Below are 24860 nucleotides of genomic sequence, written 5' to 3'. Positions count from 1 at the left end.
CCAAACCATTCCCCCTGCAACCCCAGAACATTCCCCCTGCAACCCCAGAACATTCCCCCTGCAACCCCAGAACATTCCTCCTGCAACCCCTGAACATTCCCCCTGCAACCCCAAACCATTCCCCCTGCAACCCCTGAACATTCCCCCTGCAACCCCTGAACATTCCCCCTGCAACCCCTGAACATTCCCCCTGCAACCCCTGAACATTCCCCACGCAACCCCAAACCATTCCCCCTGCAACCCCAAACCATTCCCCCTGCAACCCCAGAACATTCCTCCTGCAACCCCTGAACATTCCCCCTGCAACCCCTGAACATTCCTCCTGCAACCCCAGAACATTCCCCCTGCAACCCCTGAACATTCCCCACGTAACCCCAAACCATTCCCCCGGCAACCCCAGAACATTCCCCCGGCAACCCCTGAACATTCCCCCGGCAACCCCTGAACATTCCCCCCTGCAATCCCAGACCAGAGGAGAGGGGGAGACAGCTACTGTCTGTCTAGATCCTACTGGTGATCCATATCATATTGACAAGAAAACTTTGAGAGGAGGGATCTAGTGGGCATTACGGTATCAGAGGAGCATTGTCACCTTTACTGAGAAGATATGATGAGTTTGACATATTCATCAAATCTATTGTATCATGCAGACCATATTCAACCTTCCATAAAGGCCTGACTCCTGCCGGCCCCACAGCTCCCTGGGCTCTGTCTGCAGGAATAGACCTCTGTCTTCCATTCCTGTGTATGTCTGTGTCTCCCTTGATAATGGGATGGATCCATTGTGTCTGCTCCTGGTGATTCATTTTAAATAGTTACCATTATGCTACAAGGTGTGGGTTGGACTGTCATAGCCCCTAAATAGTTACCGGGGGTGGGTTAGGGTTAGCAGGGAGGATAATATAGGGAACAGCAGGGGGGATATTCTGGGGTACAGCAGGGAGGATATTCTGGGGTACAGCAGGGGGGATATTCTGGGGTAGAGCAGGGGGGATACTCTGGGGTACAGCAGGGGGGATTTTCTGGGGTACAGCAGGGGGATATTCTGGGGTACAGCAGGGGGGATATTCTGGGGTACAGCAGGGGGGATATTCTGGGGTACAGCAGAGGGGAGATTCTGGGGTACAGCAGGGGGGATTTTCTGGGGTACAGCAGGGGGATATTCTGGGGTACAGCAGGGGGGATATTCTGGGGTACAGCAGAGGGGAGATTCTGGGGTACAGCAGGGGGGATTTTCTGGGGTACAGCAGGGGGATATTCTGGGGTACAGCAGGGGGGATATTCTGGGGTACAGCAGGGGGGATTTCTGGGGTACAGCAGGGGGGATATTCTGGGGTACAGCAGGGAGGATATTCTGGGGTACAGCAGGGGGGATAATATAGGGAACAGCAGGGGAGATATTCTGGGGTACAGCAGGGAGGATATTCTGGGGTACAGCAGGGGGGATATTCTGGGGTAGAGCAGGGGAGATATTCTGGGGTACAGCAGAGGGGAGATTCTGGGGTACAGCAGGGGGGATTTTCTGGGGTACAGCAGGGAGGATAATATGGGGTAAAGCAGGGGGGATTATCTGGGGTACAGCAGGGGAGATATTCTGGGGTACAGCAGGGAGGATAATCTGGGGTACAGCAGAGGGATATTTTGGGGTACAGAAGGGAAGATATTCTGGGGTACAGCAGGGAGGATATTCTGGGGTACAGCAGGGGGGAATTCTGGGGTACAGCAATGGGGGATATTCTGGGGTACAGCAGGGGAGATATTCTGGGGTACAGCAAGGGGGATATTCTGGGGTACAGCAGGGGATATTCTGGGGTACAGCAGGGGGATATTCTGGGGGACAGCAGGGGGGGTATTCTGGGATAGAGCAGGGGGGATATTCTGGGGTACAGCAGGGGAGATATTCTGGGGTACAGCAGGGGGGATATTCTGGGGTAGAGCAGGGGGATATTCTGGGGTAGAGCAGGGGGGATATTCTGGGGTACAGCAGGGGGGATATTCTGGGGTACAGCAGGGAGGATATTCTGGGGTACAGCAGGGGGATATTCTGGGGTACAACAGGGGGGATATTCTGGGGTACAGCAGGGGGGATAATTTGGGGTACAGCAGGGGAGATATTCTGGGGTACAGCAGGGGGGATATTCTGGGGTACAGCAGGGAGGATATTCTGGGGTACTGCAGGGGGATATTCTGGGGTACAGCAGGGGGGATAATATAGGGAACAGCAGGGGGGATATTCTGGGGTATAGCAGGGAGGATATTCTGGGGTACAGCAGAGGGGATATTCTGGGGTACAGCAGGGGAGAATATTCTGGGGTACAGCAGAGGGGATATTCTGGGGTACAGCAGGGGAGATATTCTGGGGTACAGCAGGGGAGATATTCTGGGGTACAGCAGAGGGGATATTCTGGGGTACAGCAGAGGGGATATTCTGGGGTACAGCAGGGGAGATATTCTGGGGTACAGCAGAGGGGATATTCTGGGGTACAGCAGGGGGATATTCTGGGGTACAGCTGGGGAGATATTCTGGGGTAGAGCAGGGGGATATTCTGGGGTACAGCAGAGGGGAGATTCTGGGGTACAGCAGGGGGGATTTTCTGGGGTACAGCAGGGGGATATTCTGGGGTACAGCAGGGGAGATATTCTGGGGTACAGCAGGGGAGATATTCTGGGGTACAGCTGGGGAGATATTCTGGGGTACAGCTGGGGAGATATTCTGGGGTAGAGCAGGGGGATATTCTGGGGTACAGCAGGGGGATATTCTGGGGTACAGCAGGGGGGATATTATGCACCAATATTTTCAGTTCTTAACCATGCAAGACTATCCCGCCGCCCCCTCACCCTCCCCTCCCTCACCCCGACCTCCCTCACCCTCCCCACCCTCACCCTGACCTCCCTCACCCTCCACTCCCTCACCCCGATCTCCCTCACCCCGACCTCCCTCACCCTCCCCTCCCTCACCCCGACCTCCCTCACCCTCCCCTCCCTCACCCCTACCTCCCTCACCCTCCCCTCCCTCACCCCGACCTCCCTCACCCCGACCTCCCTCACCCTCCCCCTTCCCTCCCTCACCCCGACCTCCCTCACCCTCCCCTCCCTCACCCCGACCTCCCTCACCCCGACCTCTCCGCATGCTGTCAGCTGCCTGCCTGTACAGCTGGAGTCACAGGTGACAACAGAATCAGAATCCCGTACACCCACAGAATGAGGACAGGTGAACTACCCAACAGCAGATCCATGAAGGGACTGAAACAACCTTATCTGAAGGGCCCTGTCTGGTCAGAATGTCCTGGTCTGGATAGAAACATTTAGATAGAGAGGATTCAATCCATATTATAAATCAGCTTTACAGTGAATTGTGTTGGTTCCATTTTGTTTGAACTCTCCAAATAGGGCTCTCATGATGTCATCATGACCAAAGTAGCATGTGTCTAGCAATGTGATTAAAGTACACTATAAGAGTACACTAGGTCTACATACTAACCTCCTGATGACATCCTGGTTGAGCGTTTGATGGATCTGGTTGGTTCTAGTTTCATAATGATCATAATGATTAGAGACCAGACAAGAGGAGATGAATTAGAGTTGATTCATGTTAATGTCAGCATGCGGTGATGACAGTGGTTCCATGGGGTTAGACTAGTACTGTAGAGAGGAAATACACCATGGGAGAAGAGACAACAGGTAGCACCATCACTGAGGAGCTGTGCTTTATGTTATTCTTTGAGTTACAGAGGGGGAAAAGACATTTCTTCATGAGGGGAGTCCATCTGTCTGGCAGCGCCGTCTGCAATATAAGAACCACATGACTGCAGGGAAAGAATGGCAACAACAACAACATATACTGTATGAGGTGTCTTTGTCATGGTAACACACAAGATATGTAAGGAAGCAGGGGCCAAAGAAGGAAACACTGAGATATATAGACAGACTTAAGCATTATGTAGAGATACTGCACATACGTAAAGACACATACAGTACCAGTCAAAAGTTTGGACACAACTACTCATTCAAGGGTTTTTCTTTATTTTTAAAATTTTCTTCATTGTAAAATAATAGTGAAGACATCAAAACTATGAAATAACACATATGGAATCATGTAGTAACCAAAAAAGTGTTAAATAAATCAAAATATATTTTAGATTTTAGATTCTTCAAAGTAGCCAACCTTTGCCTTGATGACAGCTTTGCAAACTCTTGGCATTCTCTTCACCTGGAATGCTTTTCCAACAGTCTTCAAGAAGTTCCCACATATGCTGAGAACTTGTTGGCTTCTTTTCCTTCACTCTGTGGTCCAACTCATCCCAAAGCATCTCAATTGGGTTGAGGTTGAGTGATTGTGGAGGCCAGGTCATCTGATGCAGCACTCCATTACTCTCCTTATTGGTCAAATAGCCCTTACACAGCCTGGTGGTGTGTTGGGTCATTGTCCTGTTGAAAAACAAATGATAGTCCCACTAAGTGCAAACCAGATGGGATGGCGTATCGCTGCAGAATGCTGTGGTAGCCATGCTGGTTAAGTGTGTTTTGAATTCTAAATACATCACAGACAGTGTCACCAGCAAAGCACCCCCACACCTCCTCCTCCTGTCTTTTAAGCATCAGCTATCTGAGCAGCTAACTGATCGCTGCAGCTGTACACAGCCCATCTGTGAATAGCCCATCCAATCTACCTACCTCATCCCCATATTGTTTTTATTTACTTTTTTGCTCTTTTGCACACCAGTATTTCTACTTGCACATCTATCACTCCAGTGTTCATTTGCTAAATTGCAGTTACTTTTCCACTATGGCCTATTTATTGCCTTACCTCCTCACGCCATTTGCACACACTGTATATACTTTTTTCCTATTGTGTTATTGACTGTATGTTTGTTTACTCCATGTGTAACTCTGTGTTGTTGTTTGTGTCGCACTGCTTTGCTTTATCTTGGCCAGGTCGCAGTTGTAAACGAGAACTTGTTCTCAACTGGCCTACCTGGTTAAATAAAGACAAAATAAAATACAAATAAATAAAAATTCTTCACGGTGGGAACCACACATGTGGAGATCATCACTTCATCTACTCCGCGTCTCACAAAGACACGGCGGTTGGGACCAAAAATCTCAAATTTGGACTCATCAGACCAAAGGACAGATTTCCACCGGTCTAATGTCCATTGCTGGTGTTTCTTGACCCAAGCAAGTCTCTTCTTCTTATAGGTGTCCTTTAGTAGTGGTTTCTTTGCAGCAATTCGACCATGAAGGCCTGATTCTCTTCTGAACAGTTAATGTTGAGATGTGTCTGTTAACTTATCCTCTGCAGCAGAGGGAACTCTGGGTCTTCCTTTCCTGTGGCGGTCCTCATAAGAGCCAGTTTCATCATAGCAATTGATGGTTTTTGCGACTGCATTTGAAGAAACGTTCAAAGTTCTTGAAATTTTCCGGATTGACTGACCTTTATGTCTTAAAGTAATGATGGACTGTCATTTATCTTTGCTTATTTGAGCTGTTCTTGCCATAATATGGACTTGGTCTTTTACCAAATAGGGCTATCTTCTGTATACACCCTTACCTTGTCACAACACAACTGATTGGCTCAAACACATTAAGAAGTAAAGAAATTCCAGGGCACACCTGTTAATTGAAATGCATTCAGGTGACTACCTGATGAAGCTGGTTGAGAGAATGCCAAGAGTGCGCAAAGCTGTCATCAAGGCAAAGGGTGGCTACTTTGAAGAATCTCAAATATATTTAACACTTTTTTGGTTACTACATGATTCCATATGTGTGATTTCATCGTTTTGATGTCTTCACTATTATTTTACGATATAGAAAATAGTAAAAATAAAGAAACCCTGGAATGAGTAGGTGCGTCCAAACTTTTGATTGGTACTGTACATATGTATGACATATTAAGTACTACATTGACAACATACTAGACTGTTAACTGCAGAGGGTATGGCAGACCATAACATTACAGAAGAGAACAACACCCACCGTTTGGGACTTGTTCTTCTTCTTCTTTATTGCTCTGAAGAAGCCCTGCTTCTCCTTTTCTTTGGTCGGCTCTGATTGGTTCATCACCACCATCTCTGGGCGCATCCTATTGATGGAGAGAACACAATACAGCTGGAAGGACAGAAGGACTCTAATGAAGGAACAGTCCAAGCTGCATTGTAACTGGATGGAAAGCAGGAGCTGTATTGTAACTGGATGGACAGGAGGATTCTAATGAAGGAACAGTCCAAGCTGCATTGTAACTGGATGGAAAGCAGGAGCTGTATTGTAACTGGATGGACAGGAGGATTCTAATGAAGGAACAGTCCAAGCTGCATTGTAACTGGATGGAAAGCAGGAGCTGTCTTGTAACTGGATGGACAGGAGGATTCTAATGAAGGAACAGTAGGTGCCCTTCTTCGTGAGGCATTGGAAAACCTCCCTGATCTTGTGGTTGAATCTGTGTTTGAAATTCACTGCTCGACTGAGGGGCCTTACAGATAATTGTATATGTGGGGTACAGTGATGTGGTAATCATAAACAAAATCATGTTAAACACTATTATTGCACACAGAGTGAATCCATGCACCGTATTATGTGACTTGGTAAGCAAATGGTTACTCCTGAATGTATTTAGTCTTGCCATAACAAAGGGGTGGAATACAAGACATTTCAGCTTTTAATTTTGAATTAATTAGTAAAAAAATTGAAAAACATAAATCCACTTTGACATTATTGGGTATTCTGTGTAGGTCAGTGACAAAATTTCAAAATGTAATCCATTTTAAATTCAGTCTGTAACACAACAAAATGTAAAAAAAAGTCAAGTGGTGTGAATATTTTCTGGAGGCTCTGTAATCCCCTCGGGGATAAGCTTTACCCCCATTACACGGGGCGGAAGGAAGATTTAGAAATGTTATAACAAATTTCATGCAATTCTACCCATTTAGCATTTTTTTTTTAATACATTTCATACAATTCTACTCATTTTGCCATGAGACGGAAAGAAGATATAGCAATTTGTTAACTCATTTTATGCAATTCTACTCATTTTGCCATGGGACTGAGAGAAGAATTACCAATTTTATGAAATCAAATCAAATGTTATTGGTCCATACACATGGTTAGCAGGTGTTAATGCGAGTGTAGCGAAATGCTTGTCCTTCTAGTTCCGACAGTGCAATAATATCTAAGAAGTAATCTAACATTTCCCCAACAACTACCTAATACACACAAATCTAAAGGCGTGAATGAGAATATGTACATATAAATATATAGATGAGCGATGGCCGAGCGGAATAGGCAAGGTGCAGTAGATGGTATAAAAATACAGTATATACATGTGATATGAGTAATGTAAGACATGTAAACATTATTAAAGTGGCATTATTTAAAGTGGCATTGTTTAAAGTGACTAGTGATCTGAGTTAGTGATTGCTGTTTAGCAGTCTGATGGCCTTGAGATTAGAAGCTGTTTTTCAGTCTCTCGGTCCCAGCTTTAATGCACCTGTACTGACCTCGCCTTCTGGATGATAGCGGGGTGAACAGGCAGTGGCTTGGGTGGTTGTTGTCCTTGATGATCTTTTTGGCCTTCCTGTGACATAGGGTGCTGTAGGTGTCAGGAAGGGCAGGTAGTTTGCCCCCGGTGATGCGTTGTGCAGACCTCACTACCCTCTGGAGAGCCTTGCGGTTATGGGCGGTGCAGTTGCCGTACCAGGCTGTGATACAGCCAGACAGGATGCTCTCAATTGTGCATCTGTAAAAGTTTGTCAGGGTTGTAGGTGACAAGCCAAATTTCTTCAGCCTCCTGAGGTTGAAGAGGCGCTGTTGCGCCTTTTTCACCACACTGTCTGTGTGGGTGGACCATTTCAGTTTGTCTGTGATGTGTGCGCCCAGGAACATAAAACGTTCCACCTTCTCCACTACTGTCCCTTCAATGTGGATAGGGCGGTGCTCCCTCTGCTGTTTCCTGAAGTCCACGATCATCTCTTTTGTTTTGTTGACATTGAGTGCGAGGTTATTTTCCTGACACCACACTCCGAGGGCCCTCACCTCCTCCCTGTAGGCCGTCTCGTCGTTGTTGGTAATCAAGCCTACCACTGTAGTGTCGTCTGCAAACTTGATGATTGAGTTGGAGGCGTGCATGGCCACGCAGTCATGGGTGAACAGGGAGTACAGGAGATGGCTGAGAACGCACCCTTGTGGGCCCCAGTGTTGAGGATCAGCGGGGTGGAGATGTTGTTTCCTACCCTCACCACCTGGGGGCGGCCCGTCAGGAAGTCCAGGACCCAGTTGCACAGGGCGGGGTCGAGACCCAGGGTCTCGAGCGTAATGATGAGTTTGGAGGGTACTATGGTGTTAAATGCTGAGCTGTAATCGATGAACAGCATTCTTACATAGGTATTCCTCTTGTCCAGATGGGTTAGGGCAGTGTGCAGTGTGATTGCGATTGCGTCGTCTGTGGACCTATTGGGTCGGTAAGCAAATTGGAGTGGGTCTAGGGTGTCAGGTAGGGTGGAGGTAATATGGTCTTTGACTAGTCTCTCAAAGCACTTAATGATGACGGAAGTGAGTGCTACAGGGCGGTTGTCATTTAGCTCAGCTACCTTAGCTTTCTTGGGAACAGGAACAATGGTGGCCCTCTTGAAGCATGTGGGGATAGCAGACTGGGATAGGGATTGATTGAATATGTCTATAAACACACCAACCAGCTGGTCTGCGTATGCTCTGAGGACGCGGCTAGGGATGCCGTCTGGGCCTGCAGCCTTGCGAGGGTTAACACGTTTAAATGTTTTACTCACGTTGGCTGCAGTGAAGGAGAGCCCGCAGGTTTTGGTAGCGGGCCGTGTTAGTGGCACTGTATTGTCCTCAAAGCGAGCAAAAAAGTTGTTTAGTCTGTCTGGGAGCACGGCATCGTGATCCGCGATGGGGCTGGTTTTTCTTTTGTAATCCGTGATTGACTGTAGACCCTGCCACATACGTCTGGTGTCTGAGCCGTTGAATTGCGACTCTACTTTGTCTCTATACTGACGCTTAGCTTGTTTGATTGCCTTGCGGAGGGAATAGCTACACTGTTTATATTCGGTCATGTTTCCGGTCACTTTGCTCTGATTAAAAGCAGTGGTTCGCGCGTTCAGTTTTGCGCGAATGCTGCCATCAATCCACGGTTTCTGGTTGGGGAATGTTTTAATAGACTCTGTTGGTACGACATCACCGATGCACTTGTTAACCTGTTAGGGCTAGGGGGCAGTATTTGCACGGCCGGATAAAAAAACGTACCCGATTTAATCTGGTTACTACTCCTGCCCATTATCAAAAGTGACTGAAAGAGAGGATGTTTACCTTTGTCACAGGGGATGGGCCATTACCATTGTGACGTCGGCGCCCATGGGTACTCTCCCTTTTCGAAACGTTTTGAAAGACAATGCAACCGTCCCAATGGAATATTATTGAAGCCCTGGTTGAAAAAGCCCCTAAAGATTTATGTTATACAACGTTTGACATGTTTGAACGAACTTAAATATATATTTTTTGCTCATTCCTGACGACAAGTCAGACGCACAAGGTACATTTTCACTAGCCTTCGGAGCGCGCTAACACTATTGGGACATAAATTATTAACTTTTTTGAACAAAACTACATTTGTTATGGACCTGGGATTCCTAGAAGTGCCTTCTGATAAAGATAATCAAAGGTAAGGGATTATTTACAATAGTATTTTTGATGGTTGATCGTTCCAAGATGGCTCCAACATTGATAGCCTAGACTTTTTTTCTGGGCATACCACGTCGTTTATTGCAAAGTGTGATTTCCCAGTAAAGTTATTTTTAAATCTGGCAAAGAGATGGCATTCAAAACATGTTAATTTATAAGTCCTTGAATGACAATATTACATTTTAACAATGTTTTCGAATAGTAATTTTGTAAATTGTAGCGCTGATCATCGGAAGCATTTGAGGGAAAAGTTTTTTCTGAACGTCATGCGCCGATGTAAAATGCTGTTTTTATATATAAATATGAACTTTATCGAACAAAAAATGCATGTGTTGTGTAACATGATGTCATCTGATGAAGGTTGTCAAAGGTTAGTGCTGCATTTAGCTGTGTTTTGGGTATTTGTGATGCATGCTAGTTGCTTTGAAAATGGCTGTGTGATTATTTCTGGCTGGGTACTCTGCTGACATAATCTAATGTTTTGCTTTTGCTGTAAAGCCTTTTTGAATTCGGACAACGTGGTTCGATTCAGGAGAGGTGTATCTATAAAACGGTGTAAAATAGTCATATGTTTGAGAAATTGAAGTTATAGCATTTATGAGGTTTTGCATTTAGCGCGACGCGATTCCACTGGCTGTTGATTAGGGTGGGACGCAAGCGTCCCACTGGCCCAGACAGGTTAATAAACTCGCACACCGAGTCAGCGTATTCGTCAATGTTGTTGTTGTTAGTAGCAATACGGAACATATCCCAGTCCACGTGATCGAAGCAATCTTGAAGCGTGGAATCCGATTGGTCGGACTAGCGTTGAACAGACCTGAGGGCGGGCGTTTCCTGTTTTAGTTTCTGTCTATAGGCTGGGAGCAACAAAATGGAGTCCTGGTCAGCTTTTCCAAAGGGAGGGCAGGGGAGGGCCTTATACTCATTTTGCAATGGGGCGGGAGAGAAGATGTAGCAATTTTATAACTAATTACATACAATTCTACTCATTTTGCCATCCGGTAAAGAGAAGATTTAGCAATTTTGTAACAAATTTCATGCAATTCTATCCACTTTGCCATGGGGCAGAGAGAAGATTTAGCAAATGTATAACACATTTCATGTAATTTACTCATTTTGCCATGGAGAGGAGAGAAGATTTGGCAATTTTATAAATAATTACATGCAATTTTACTCATTTTGCAATGGAATGGAGAGAATATTTAGCAATTATTTTACTAATTTCAAACAATTCTATTCATTTTACAACAGAGCAGAGAGAAGATTTAGCAATTTTATAAATAATTTCATGCAATTCTACTAATTTTGCCAACCGGTGAAGAGAAGACTGAAATTTTAGAGCAAATTTCATGTGATTCTACTCATTTTGCAATGAGGTCGAGAAAAGATTCTACTCATTTTGACATGGGGTCGAGAGAAGATTTAGAATATATTTTTTTTTTACAAATTTCATGCAATTCTAGTAGTTTTGCCATGGACGGAGAGAAGATTTAGCAAATGTATAACTCATTTCATGCAATTCTTCCCATTTTGCCATGGGCGGAGAGAAGATTTAGCAATTGTATAACACATTTCATGCACTTCTACTCATTTTACAACAGGATGGAGAGAAGACGTAACAATTTCATAACAAATTTCATGTAATTCTACTCATTTTGCCATGGGGCAAAGAGAAGATGTAGCAATTTTATAACTAATTACATACATTCTACACATTTTGCCATCCGGTGAAGAGAAGATTGAGTAAATGTGTAATTTCATGCAATTCTACTTATATTGTCATGGGAAGGAGAGAAGATTTAGTAATTTTATAAATAATTACATGCAATTTTACAATGGAATGGAGAGAATATTGAGCTTTTTTTTTTTTTTACTAATTTCATACAATTCTATTCATTTTACAATGGGATGGAGAGAAGATTTAGCTATTTAAAATATATATATATATATATGGAATTCTACTCATTTTGCCATGGGGCTGAGAGAAGATTTTTTACTTTTTTAACTAATTTCATGCAATTCTACAAATTTTGCCATCCGGTGAAGAGAAGACTTTTACATTTTATTTAAATTTCATGTGATTCTACTCATTTTGCAATGAGGCAGAGAGAAGATTTCGCAAATGTATAACTCATTTCATGCAATTCTACTCATTTTGCCATGTGCCGAGAGAAGATTTAGCAATTTTATAACACATTTCCTGCAATTCTACACATTTTGCCATAGGGTGGAGAGAAATATTTGCTATTTTTAATATGATATCTGAGTGAGATTGACTAACAAAATCAATAGGGGCCCCGCGGACAGTCATTTGAAGTTTAGATAGCTGGCCGCTAGACTAACTTACCAATCTAAAAAATGCTAACTAACTTTCAGTTTAGTGACTTTCAGTGACAGACATAAGAGAAAAACTGCTGATGCACAGCCAAATTTCAAAATTGCACCTTGTCCACTATTCTAACTCGTAACAGTAAGATGAGCCCCCACCCAAAACAAGACGTCTGCTAGTTGCCCAACCCTAATATAGGGAAAAGGGTGTCATTTGCAATGAAGTGCCTCACCAGGGGTCAAAGGCTGGCTGGCGTTTGGGATGGTTGGTCAAGGTGCTTCCGTCCACTGCCCCCCCTCCTGTCCCCCTGCTGCCCTGACCTCCGTTATCTGGCCGCGGGGACGGCACTGTGAAGCAACAACATAACAACATAGTAAACACCACAAAACATTAGAGACACATAAGGAAGAAAACACTACAGGTTATAGATACATAGTAGAGGACTTCATCGGTCCAAAAAGATGGACCCGTTGCGAAATGGACCTAGGGCTTTCCCACTCTAACCCAATATGCATAAATTGATTTTCAAAATATAGAGACATGTTCCAAACGGAGCCAAGGATAACAATACCCATTCCGTATAGACCTGGTCGGATCCAGATCCGATCCGAGTGAGGGAAGCAGCAGAAAAGTAATTTTTAAAGCTACTTTATTAACAGGAGCTGATAAAAAGCTAGAGGCGGGCGGGAGAGGGAGAGTAGGGGAAGAGTAGGAAGAGTAGGGAGAGTAGGGAGAGGGAGAGTAGGGGAAGAGTAGGGAGAGTAGGGGGAAAGAGCAGACGGGGAGGGGCCGTACTGTGAGCGAGTGACACAGGGTGCAGGGAGGGAGAGACTGCAACCAACCAACAAACAGACTCGCACTATAGTAGACTAATAACATATAGATCAAATCAAATCAGATTTGTCACATTTGCCGAATACAACAGGTGTAGACCTTACCGTGAAATGCTTACTTACAAGCCCTTAACCAACAATGCAGTTCAAGAAATAGAGTTAACCGGTTGGGGCTTGGGGGCAGTATTTGCACGGCCGGATAAAAAACATACCCGATTTAAACTGGTTACTACTCTTGCCCAGAAATGAGAATATGCATATCATTTGTAGATTTGGATAGAAAACACTCTAAAGTTTCTAAAACTGTTTGAATGGTGTCTGTGAGTATAACAGAACTCATATGGCAGGCCAAAACCTGAGAAGATTCCATACAGGAAGTGCCCTGTCTGACAATTTATTGTCCTTCTTTAGCCTCTCTATCAAAAATACAGCATCTGTGCTGTAACGTGACATTTTCTAAGGCTTCCATTGGCTCTCAGAAGGCGCCAGAAAGTGTAATGAGATGTCTGCAGTCTCTGGGCTAAGTAGAGCAGCTCTGTTTGATACTGGCCTGCCTGGGGACAGTGACACTGGAGATGCGCGTTCATGTGAATTCCTCATTTTGTTCTTTCAGTCTTTGAATGAATACAACGTCGCCCGGTTGGAATATTATCGCTATTTTACGAGAAAAATAGCATAAAAATTTATTTTAAACAGCGTTTGACATGCTTCGAAGTACGGTAATGGAATATTTACACATTTTTATCACGAAATGCGCTCGCGCGTCACCCTTCGGATTGTGACCTGAACGCACGAACAAAACGGAGCTATTTCAATATAACTATGGATTATTTCGAACCAAAACAACATTTGTTGTTGAAGTAGAAGTCCTGGGAGTGCATTCTGACGAAGAACAGCAAAGGTAATCCAATTTTTCTCATAGTAAATCTGAGTTTGGTGAGGGCCAAACTTGGTGGGTGTCAAATTAGCTAGCCGTGATGGCCGGGCTATCTACTCAGAATATTGCAAAATGTGCTTTCGCCGAAAAGCTATTTTAAAATCTGACACCGCGATTGCATAAAGGAGTTCTGTATCTATAATTCTTAAAATAATTGTTATGTATTTTGTGAACGTTTTATGCTGAGTGATTAGGTAAATTCACCGGAAGTTTGCGGTGTGTATGCTAGTTGCTAGTTCTGAACATCACATGCTAATGTAAAAAGCTGTTTTTTGATATAAATATGAACTTGATTGAACAAAACATGCACATCTCTTCAGTAGGTCCTATGATTAAGTGTAGTCTGGCCCAGGGGTGTGAAGGTGAACGGAAAGGCTGGAGCAACGAACCGCCCTTGCTGTCTCTGCCTGGCCGGTTTCCCCTCTTTCCACTGGGATTCTCTGCCTCTACCCCTATTACGGGGGCTGAGTCACTGGCTTACTGGTGTTCTTCCATGCCGTCCCTGGGAGGGGTGCGTCACTTGAGTGGGTTGAGTCACTGACGTGGTCTTCCTGTCTGGGTTGGTGCCCCCCCCCTTGGGCTGTGCCGTGGCGGAGATCTTTGTGGGCTATACTCGGCCTTGTCCCGGGATGGTATGTTGGTGGTTGGAGATATCCCTCCAGTGGTGTGGAGGCTGTGCTTTGGCAAAGTGGGTGGGGTTATATCCTACCTGTTTGGCCCTGTCCGGGGGTTTCATCGGATGGGGCCACAGTGTCTCCTGACCCCTCCTGTCTCAGCCTCCAGTATTTATGCTGCAGTAGTGTATGTGTCGAGGGGCTAGGGTCAGTCTGTCACATCTGGAGTATTTCTCTTGTCTTTTCCGGTGTCCTGTGTGAATTTAAATATGGTCTCTCTAATTCTCTCTTTCTCTTTCTTTCTTTCTTTCTTTCTTTCTTTCTTTCTTTCTTTCTTTCTTTCTTTCTTTCTTTCTTTCTTTCTTTCTTTCTTTCTTTCTTTCTTTCTCTCTCTCGGTGACCTGAGCCCTAGGACCATGCTTCAGGACTACCTGGCTTGATGATTCCTTGCTGTCCCCAGTTCACCTGGCCGTGCTGCTGCTCCAGTTCCAACTGTTCTGCCTGCAGCTATGGAACCAAGACCTGTTCACCGGACGTGCTACCTGTCCCAGACCTGTTGTCCCAGACCTGCTGGAACCTTGACCTATTCACCGGACGTGCTACCTGTCCCAGACCTGCTGTTTTCAACTCTCTAGAGACAGCAGGAGCGGTAGAGATACTCTCAAAGATCGGCTATGAAAAAGCCAACTGACACTTACTCTTGTGTTACTGACTTGTTGCTCCCTCGACAACTACTATGATTATTATTATTTGACCCTGCTGGTCATCTATGAACATTTGAACATCTAGGCCATGTGCTGTTATAATCTCCACCCGGCACAGCCAGAAGAGGACTGGCCACCCCTCATAGCCTGGTTCCTCTCTAGGTTTCTTCCTAGGTTTTGGACTTTCTAGGGAGTTTTTCCTAGCCACCGTGCTTCTACACCTGCATTGCTTGCTGTTTGGGGTTTTAGGCTGGGTTTCTGTACAGCACTTTGAGATATCAGCTGATGTAAGAAGGGCTATATAAATACATTTGATTTGATTTGATGTATTGTATAACATAATGTCCTAGCAGTGTCATCTGATGAAGATCATCAAAGGTTAGTGCTGCATTTAGCTGTGTTTTTGGTTTTTGTGACATATATGCTTGCTTGAAAAATAGCTGTGTGGTTATTTCTGGCTATGTACTCTCCAAACATAATCTAATGTTTTGCTTTCGCTGTAAAGCCTTTTTTTGAAATCGGACAATGTGGTTAGATTAACGAGAGTCTTGTCTTTCAAATGGTGTAAAATAGTCCTATGTTTGAGAATTTTGAATTATGACATTTTGTGGTTTTAAATTTGGCGCTCTGATGTGTCACTGGCTGTTGAATAGTGCGGGACGATTTCGTCCCACCTACCCTAGAGAGGTTAAGAAAATATTTACTAAATAAACTAAAGTAAAAAATAAAATAAAAAGTAACAAGAAAATTACATAAAAATAACGAGGCTATATACAAGGGCTACCGGTACCGAGTCAATGTGTGGGGCTACAGGTTAGTCGAGGTAATTTGTACATGTACGTAGAGGTAAAGTGACTACGCATAGACAATAAATAGCGAGTAGCAGCAGTGTAAAAACAAAGGGGGGCGGGGTGTCAATGTAAATGGTCCGCGTGGCCATTTGATTAATTGTTCAGCAGTAATATGGCTTGGGGATAGAAGCTGTTAAGGAGCTTTTTGGACCTAGACTTGACACTCCGGTACCGCTTGCCGTACGGTAGCAGACATAACAGTCTATGACTTGGGTGATTGGAGTCTTTAACAATTTTTTGGGCCTCCTCTGACACGGCCTAGTATATAGGTCCTGGATGGCAGTAAGCTTGGCCACAGTGATGTACTGGGTCATACGCACTATCCTCTGTGCTGATAACACAACCCACTGTTGTGTCGTCAGCAAACTTAATGATGGTAAGTTTGGCCTTCCCTGTGGCTCAGTCGGTAGAGCATGGTGTTTGCAACGCCAGCATGGTGTGTGCAATGCCAGGGTTGTGTGTTCGATTCCCACAGGGGGCCAGTACAAAAAAAATGCATGAAATTAAATGTATGAAAATGTATGAATTCACTACTGTAAGTCGCTCTGGATAAGAGTGTCTGCTAAATGTAAATGTAATGGTGTTGGAGTCGTTCTTGGCCACACAGTCATGGGTGAACAAGGAGTACAAGAGGGGACTAAGCATGCACCCCTGATCGGCCCCAGTGTTGAGGATCAGCGTGGAAGATGTGTTATTGCCTACCCTTATCACCTGGGGGAGGTCTGTCATGAAGTCCAGGATCCAGTTGCAGAGGGAGGTGTTTAGTCCCAGGGTCCTTAGCTTAGTGATGAGCTTTGTGGGCACTATGGTGTTGAACGCTGAGCTGTAGTCAATGAACAGCATTCTCACATAGGTGTTCCTTTTATCCAGGTGGGAAAGAGCAGTGTGGAGTGCGATTGCGTCATCTGTGGATCTGTTGGGGCAGTATACGAATTGGAGTGGGTCTAGGGTTTCTGGCATGATGGTGTTGATGTGAGCCATGACCAGTCTTTCAAAGCACTTCAAGGCTACCAACATGAGTGCTACGGGGCGGTAATCATTTAAGCAGGTTACCTTCGCTTTCTTGGGCACAGGGACTATGGTGGTCCATTTGAAACATGTAGGTATTACAGACTCGGTCAGGGAGAGCTTGAAAATGCAGTGGTGCAAATTGCTTAAGTAAAAATATACTGCTCAAAAAAATAAAGGGAACACTTATACAACACAATGTAACTCCAAGTCAATCACACTTCTGTGAAATCAAACTGTCCACTTAGGAAGCAACACTGATTGACAATACATTTCACATGCTGTTGTGCAAATGGAATGGACAACAGGTGGAAATTCGAGGCAATTAGCAAGACACCCCCAATAAAGGAGTGGTTCTGCAGGTGGTAACCACAGACCACTTCTCAGTTCCTATGCTTCCTGGCTGATGTTTTGGTCACTTTTGAATGCTGGCGGTGCTTTCACTCTAGTGGTAGCATGAGACGGAGTCTACAACCCACACAAGTGGCTCAGGTAGTGCAGCTCATCCAGGATGGCACATCAATGCGAGCTGTGGCAAGAAGGTTTCCTGTGTCTGTCAGCGTAGTGTCCAGAGCATGGAGGCGCTACCAGGAGCCAGGCCAGTACATCAGGAGACGTGGAGGAGGCCGTAGGAGGGCAACAACTCAGCAGCAGGACCGCTACCTCCGCCTTTGTGCAAGGAGGAGCACTGCCAGAGCCCTGCAAAATGACCTCCAGCAGGCCACAAATGTGCATGTGTCTGCTCAAACGGTCAGAAACAGACTCCATGAGGGTGGTATGAGGGCCCGACGTCCACACCCTAACCCTAACCCTAACCCAACACTGTGCAGGACGTTTGGCATTTGCCAGAGAACACAAAGATTGGCAAATTCGCCACTGGCGCCCTGTGCTCTTCACAGATGAAAGCAGGTTCACATTGAGCACATGTGACAGACGTGACAGAGTCTGGAGACGCCGTGGAGAACGTTCTGCTGCCTGCAACATCCTCCAGCATGACCGGTTTGGCGGTGGGTTAGTCATGGTGTGGGGTGGCATTTCTTTGGGGGGCTGCACAGCCCTCCATGTGCTCGCCAGAGGTAGCCTGACTGCCATTAGGTACCGAGATGAGATCCTCAGACCCCTTGTGAGACCATATGCTGGTGCGGTTGGCCCTGGGTTCCTCCTAATGCAAGACAATGCTAGACCTCATGTGGCTGGAGTGTGTCAGCAGTTCCTGCAAGAGGAAGGCATTGATGCTATGGACTGGCCCGCCCGTTCCCCAGACCTGAATCCAATTGAGCACATCTGGGACATCATGTCTCGCTCCATCCACCAACGCCACGTTGCACCACAGACTGTCCAGGAGTTGGCGGATGCTTTAGTCCAGGTCTGGGAGGAGATCCCTCAGGAGACCATCCGCCACCTCATCAGGAGCATGCCCAGGCATTGTAGGGAGGTCATACAGGCACGTGGAGGCCACACACACTACTGAGCCTCATTTTGACTTGTTTTAAGGACATTACATCAAAGTTGGATCAGCCTGTAGTGTAGTTTTCCACTTTAATTTTGAGTATGACTCCAAATCCAGACCTCCATGGGTTGATAAATTGGATTTCCATGGATTATTTTTGTGTGATTTTGTTGTCAGCACATTCAACTATGTAAAGATAAAAGTATTTAATAAGATTATTTCATTCATTCAGATCTAGGATGTGTTATTTTAGTGTTCCCTTTATTTTTTTGAGCAGTGTACTTGAAAGTACTACTTAAGTAGTTTTTGGGGGTATCTGTACTTTACTATCTATATTTTTCACAAATTTTACTTTTACTTCACTACATTCCTAAAGAAAATATTGTACTTTTTACTCCATACAATTTCCCTGACAACCCAAAGTACTCGTTACATTTTGAATGCTTAGCAGAACAAGAAAATTGAGAAATTCACGCACCTATCAAGAGAACACGTGGTCATCCCTACTGCCAATGTTCTGGTGGACTCACTAAACACAAATGCATCTTTTGTAAATAATGTCTGAGTGTTGGAGTGTGCACGTGGCTATCTGTACATTTTAAAAACAAGAAAATGGTGCTTCTGCTTTGCTTAACATAAAAAATTGTAAATGATTTACACTTTTACTTTTGATACTTCAGTATATTTAAAACAAAATACTTTTAGACTTTTACTCAAGTAGTATTTTACTGGGTGACTTTAACTTCATTTTCTACTCAAGTATGACAATATGGTACTTTTTCCACCACTGTGAAAATGTCAGTGAAGACATGCCAGTTGGTCCGCGCATGCCTTGAGTATATGTCCTGGTAATCCGTCTGGCCCCGTGGCTTTGTGAATGTTGACCTGTTTAAAGGTCGTCGCTCACATCAGTTACGGAGAGCGTGATCACACAGTTGTCTGGAACAGCTGGTGCTCTCATGTATACTTCAGTGTTGCTGGCCTCAAAGCGAGCATAAACGGCACTTAGCTCATCTGGTAGGCTCGCGTCACTGGGCAGCTTGCGGCTGGGTTTCCCTTTGTAGTCCGCAATAGTTTGCAAGCCTTGCCACATCCGACGAGCATCAGAGCCAGTGAAGTAGGATTCAATCTTAGTCCTGTATTGACGCATTGCCTGTTTGATGGTTCGTCTGAGGGCATAGCGGGATTTCTTATAAACGTCCGGATTAGTGTCCCGCTACCTTGAAAGCGGCAGCTCTAGCCTTTAGCTCGGTGCGGATGTTGCCTGTAATCCATGGCTTCTGGTTGGGATATGTACGTACAGTCACTGTGGGGACAACGTTGTTGATGCACTTACTGATGAAGCCGGCAACTGAGGTGGTGTGCTCCTCAATAGCATGAATCCCGGAAAATATTCCAGTTTGTTCTAGCAAAACAGTCCTATAGCCTAGCATCCACGTCATCTGACCACTTCCATATTGAGCGAGTCACTGGTACTTCCTGCTTTCGTTTTAAGTCACACGTACCTTTATAGAAGCTGTAGCCCTGTGTATGTGCTAATAGAGATAAGTCACATGTACCTCTATAGAAGCTGCCAACCCTCCTGGGCATGGACTCACTGTAGATGATGCGGTTTTCTTTAGAAGAGACTCCGTCCTCTGGGTGCTGCTCATGGAACATCCCCACCTGGACAAGGTTAGGGATAGGACAGAGAAAGGAGGACAGAGTCAGACAGACAGACACAGAGTAGGCTTGACAGACTGACCGGAAAAGTATAACCTCTAATTAGTATCATGTTGATAAATCTAAATCTGGTATCATGATGGTAACATTATCCTAGAAACGTGTTGATAACATTCTCCCAGGCAGAGACGTGGTACAGTATCTACTATGATCTTTTATTTATTTAATTTTATTTAACTAGGCAAGTCAGTTAACAACACATTTTTACTTACAATGACCGCCTACCCGGGCCAAACCCTAACCAGGACGACGCTGAGCCTGGAATCGAACCAGGGTCTGTAGTGAAGCCTCTAGCACTGAGATGCAGTGCCTTAGACCGCTGCTCCACTCGGGAGCCCCGCCATCTAATTAGAGGTACAGTATCTACCATGATTTGATAAGTGGTACAGTATCTACCCTGATCTAATAAGAGGTACAGTATCTACCATGTTCTAATTAGAGGTACAGTATTGTCATGACTCTCCTGTAAAGATCTGAAGGATCAGGTTACAGTGGGTCCGCTCTATAGTGCCCTCTCTCTCCCACAGAGGGGGAAAGGGGTGAAGTTGGCCATTTTATGACGGTCATAAATACCTTGTAGAAACTCTGCCTTTTGGCTCTGCAGGAATGAGGGGAAAGAAACCTCTTTGTTACAAGGAGATTCCTCCCGCCAAAACGGTAACATCAAAAGGTTGAATAATGAAACAATATTTCTGTAATCCAAACAGTTGGAATTGTCCGTGGGTACCGAAAGAACAATTATGTCAGATCAGTTGTTGTTTTGTGATCTCATTAAGAACGGTATAACCACATAACTGTATCTCAATATGTATATTTCCCAGTTATCAGATTGTAACGACGTGCGCTGAGAGTCGAGAAGCAAGTTCAGGGAGGGAGTGCTTTAATAAATGAATGGAACATAACACAAAACAAGAAACTCGAACAGCACACAGACATGAAACAGAAACATAAACAATGACACCTGGGGAAGGAACCAAAGAGTGACATATATTGGGAAGGTAATCAGGGAAGTGATGGAGTTCAGGTGAGTCTGACGACATGCGCATAGCGATGGTGACAGGTGTGCGCCATTATGAACAGCCTGGTGACCTAGATGCCGGAGAGGGAGCAAATGTGACACAGATTTACATCTAAATGTTGTGGAACTTATATGATTAAATATGAAACTATTTGCGAGAAGATGAAATGTGATGTTAGCCTTCTAAATGAGAATTGTTTTTCATATAAAAGTTTTAACCAGTCAGTGACCACATCCACGTGAGCACAGACATTATGTTGTCATGGAATGCCCCTTTTGCCAGAGTTTATAAAAGGACTCGCTAACAAAATTTACATTAGACCAAAGAACGTGAGAAAGCAGTCCACACGCTGAAATGGTTGCCATTTCAATGGAGACCAGTTATGTGAAGCGCCAGCTGAATATTTTACAAATGGTGAAGAAATGTAAATCTCTAGAGACCTGTACATTGCCGGGTTGCTACGGGCGTGTAAAATGGTTCTAGCTCTACAATAGACCAGCGTGACCGACAGCGTGAGCTGAAAGGTACGAAATGGTTAGAAACTCTGAAACTCTCTATCGAAGAAAAGAAGACTACACAGGAACATTCAGTCTGCAGCAGTCTGCAGTAAACTCAACCGAAGACTAGAAGACAAAGAACAATTTACTCTCACCACTATAGATACCTCTATTCTAATGGACAGAACCCGCTGAACATTGGGGGTTAGACCTCTGGAGGATCCGTTCTCACAGACACTCCGAAACCTACTACAACTACAAAGGACATGGTGACCTCTAGTGGACAACCAGAGGCTTTATGTCGAATTACTCCCCGTAGATGGATCGAGTGTTTTCAAGAGAGAGACAGCAAAGACATACACATGTAAATATGTACATTGCAGAGTTCATGTGCAAAGTATTCACATTTCCATGAGCATAGTTATCAGCTATCTGTACGACTTTGTCTCTCCCTTTCCCTCTCTTTTGAATCTGCCATTTTGTGTAACAAAATCTAATAAGAGGTACATTATCTATGAAGATCTAATAAGAGATGCAGTATCTACCATGATCTAATTAGAGGTACAGTATCTACCATGATCTAATTAGAGGTACAGTATCTACCATGATCTAATTAGAGGAACAGTATTTACCGTGATCTAATTAGAGGTACATTATTTACCATGATCTAATTAGAGGTACAGTATCTACCATGATCTAATTAGAGGTACATTATCTACCATGATCTAATTAGAGGTATCTACCATGATCTAATTAGAGGTACAGTATCTACCATGATCTAATTAGAGGTACATTATCTACCATGATCTAATTAGAGGTATCTACCATGATCTAATTAGAGGTACAGTATCTACCATGATCTAATTAGAGGTATCTACCATGATCTAATTAGAGGTACATTATCTACCGTGATCTAATTAGAGGTACAGTATCTACCATGATCTAATTAGAGGTACAGTATCTACCATGATCTAATTAGAGGTACAGTATCTACCATGATCTAATTAGAGGTATCTACCATGATCTAATTAGAGGTACATTATCTACCGTGATCTAATTAGAGGAACAGTATTTACCATGATCTAATTAGAGGAACAGTATTTACCGTGATCTAATTAGAGGTACAGTATCTACCATGATCTAATTAGAGGTATCCACCATGATCTAATTAGAGGTACAGTATCTACCATGATCTAATTAGAGGTACAGTATCTACCATGATCTAGTTAGAGGTACATTACACCATGATCTAATTAGAGGTGCAGTATCTACCATGATATAAGAAGAGGTACATAATCTACCATGATATAGAGTTACAGAATCTACAATTATCTAATTAAAGATACAGTATCTACCACAATCTAATGAAAGTTATCTACCATGATCAAATTAGAGGTACAGCATCTACCATGTTCTAATTAGGGGTACAGTATCTACCATGTTCTAATTAGGGGTACAGTATCTACCATGATCTAATTAGAGGTATCTACAATGATCTAAATAGAGGTATAGTATCTACCATGATCTACCATATTTTTTGAGGTATCTACCACGGGACCGGCGAGCTCACAGAACATGACCGCTGAGTGCTGAGGAGCGTAGGGTGTAAAAATCATCTGTCCTCGGCTGCAACACTCACTACCAACTTCCAAACTGTCAGCACAAGAACTGTTCGTCGGGAGCTTAATGAAATGGTTTTCCATGGCTGAGCAGCCGCACACATGCCTAAGATCACCATGTGCAATGCCAAGTGTCGGCTGGAGTGGTGTAAAGCTCGTCCCCATTGGACTCTGAAGCCGTGGAAACGCGTTCTCTGGAATGATGAATCACGCTTCATCTGGCAGTCCGACGGACTAATCTGGGTTTGGCGGATGATAGGAGAATGCTACCTGCCCCAACGTATAGTGCCAATGGTAAAGTTTGGTGGAGGAGGAACAATGGTCTGGGGCTGTTTTTCATGGTTCGGGCTAGGGCCCCTAGTTCCAGTGAAGGGTATTTTTAATGCTACAGCGTACAATGACTTTCTAGACGATGACAATGCCCCCATGCAGAAAGCGAGGTCCATACAGAAAGGGTTTGTCAAGATCGGTTTGGAAGAACTTGACTGGCCTGCATAGAGCCCTGACCTCATCCCTAACAAACACTATTGGGATGCGAGGCAGGCCTAATCGCCCAATGTCAGAGCCCAACCTCACAACGCCTCTCCCCCGGTTTGACCTAGATAGTTTGTGTGTATGCATTGATGTGTAGGCTACATGTGCTTTTTTAAAGAATGTATGTAGTTCTGTCCTTGAGCTGTTCTTGTCTATTGAAGTTCTGTATTATGTAATTCTGTATTATGTTTCATGTTTTGTGTGTACCACAGGAAGAGTAGCTGCTGCTTTTGCAACAGCTAATGGGGATACTAAAAAAAATACCAAAAACCCCTGTGGCTGAATGGAAGCAAGTCCCTGCAGCAATGTTCCAACACCTAGTGGAAAGCCTTCCCAGAAGAGTGGAGGCTGTTATAGCAGCAATGTTCCAACATCTAGTGGAAAGCCTTCCCAGAAGAGTGGAGGCTGTTATAGCAGCAATGTTCCAACACCTAGTGGAATGCCTTCCCAGAAGAGTGGAGGCTGTTATAGCAGCAATGTTCCAACATCTAGTGGAAAGCCTTCCCAGAAGAGTGGAGGCTGTTATAGCAGCAATGTTCCAACACCTAGTGGAAAGCCTTCCCAGATGAGTGGAGGCTGTTATAGCAGCAAAGGGGGGACCAACCCCATATTAATGCCCGTGATTTTGGAACGAGATGTTCGACGAGCAGATGTCCACATACTTTTGGTCATGTAGTGTATCTACCATGATCTCTCGCAGAGCAATGGACCTTAGAAAGACATCTAGCTGCAACACTGAATTTCCAGAGGGCTATGGCCAAATATTGAATTATTCAGAGCAAAGCAAAGCCAACAGAGAAAATGAAGCAGCATCAGAAGCACAGACAGACAGACAGACAGACAGACAGACAGACAGACAGACAGACAGACAGACAGACAGACAGACAGACAGACAGAGCCCCCTAGGCACAACTACGACAACATAACCAAAATAAATGGGCCTCCTGCAGCTGTCACACGATGGGTATGTACACAGTCAATGGTAGGCTTCGAGGGGACTCCTATGGTAGGTACACCTATAGCTCATCTCTTGGCAGTAATACTGTAAACTAC

General features: G+C 44.5%; 1 protein-coding gene across 3 annotated transcripts in view; it reads right to left on the bottom strand.

The window, feature by feature from the left end:
- The window catches only part of LOC106573992 (cyclin-dependent kinase-like 5), a 72700-nt gene that overhangs the window by 6797 nt on the left and 41043 nt on the right, over positions 1-24860 (bottom strand). For 2 of the 3 annotated variants that reach the window (XM_045697535.2, XM_045697538.2), the window contains 4 exons: positions 19976-20081; positions 12252-12366; positions 5977-6082; positions 3482-3526 (listed from right to left, as the gene is read on the bottom strand). In XM_045697535.2, coding sequence (XP_045553491.2) covers positions 3482-3526; positions 5977-6082; positions 12252-12366; positions 19976-20081 — 372 coding nt within the window. Of the gene's footprint in view, positions 1-3104; positions 3785-5976; positions 6083-12251; positions 12367-19975; positions 20082-24860 lie in introns of those variants that run through there. The other variant, XM_045697539.2, reaches the window with a different exon arrangement.

Source organism: Salmo salar, chromosome 16 (genome assembly GCF_965601325.2).
Source record: "Salmo salar chromosome 16, fSalSal1, whole genome shotgun sequence".
NCBI classification, from domain to species: Eukaryota; Metazoa; Chordata; class Actinopteri; order Salmoniformes; family Salmonidae; genus Salmo; species Salmo salar.
The sequence above is the reverse complement of the archived record's forward strand: the minus strand, read 5'-3'. Positions and strand labels throughout refer to the sequence as shown.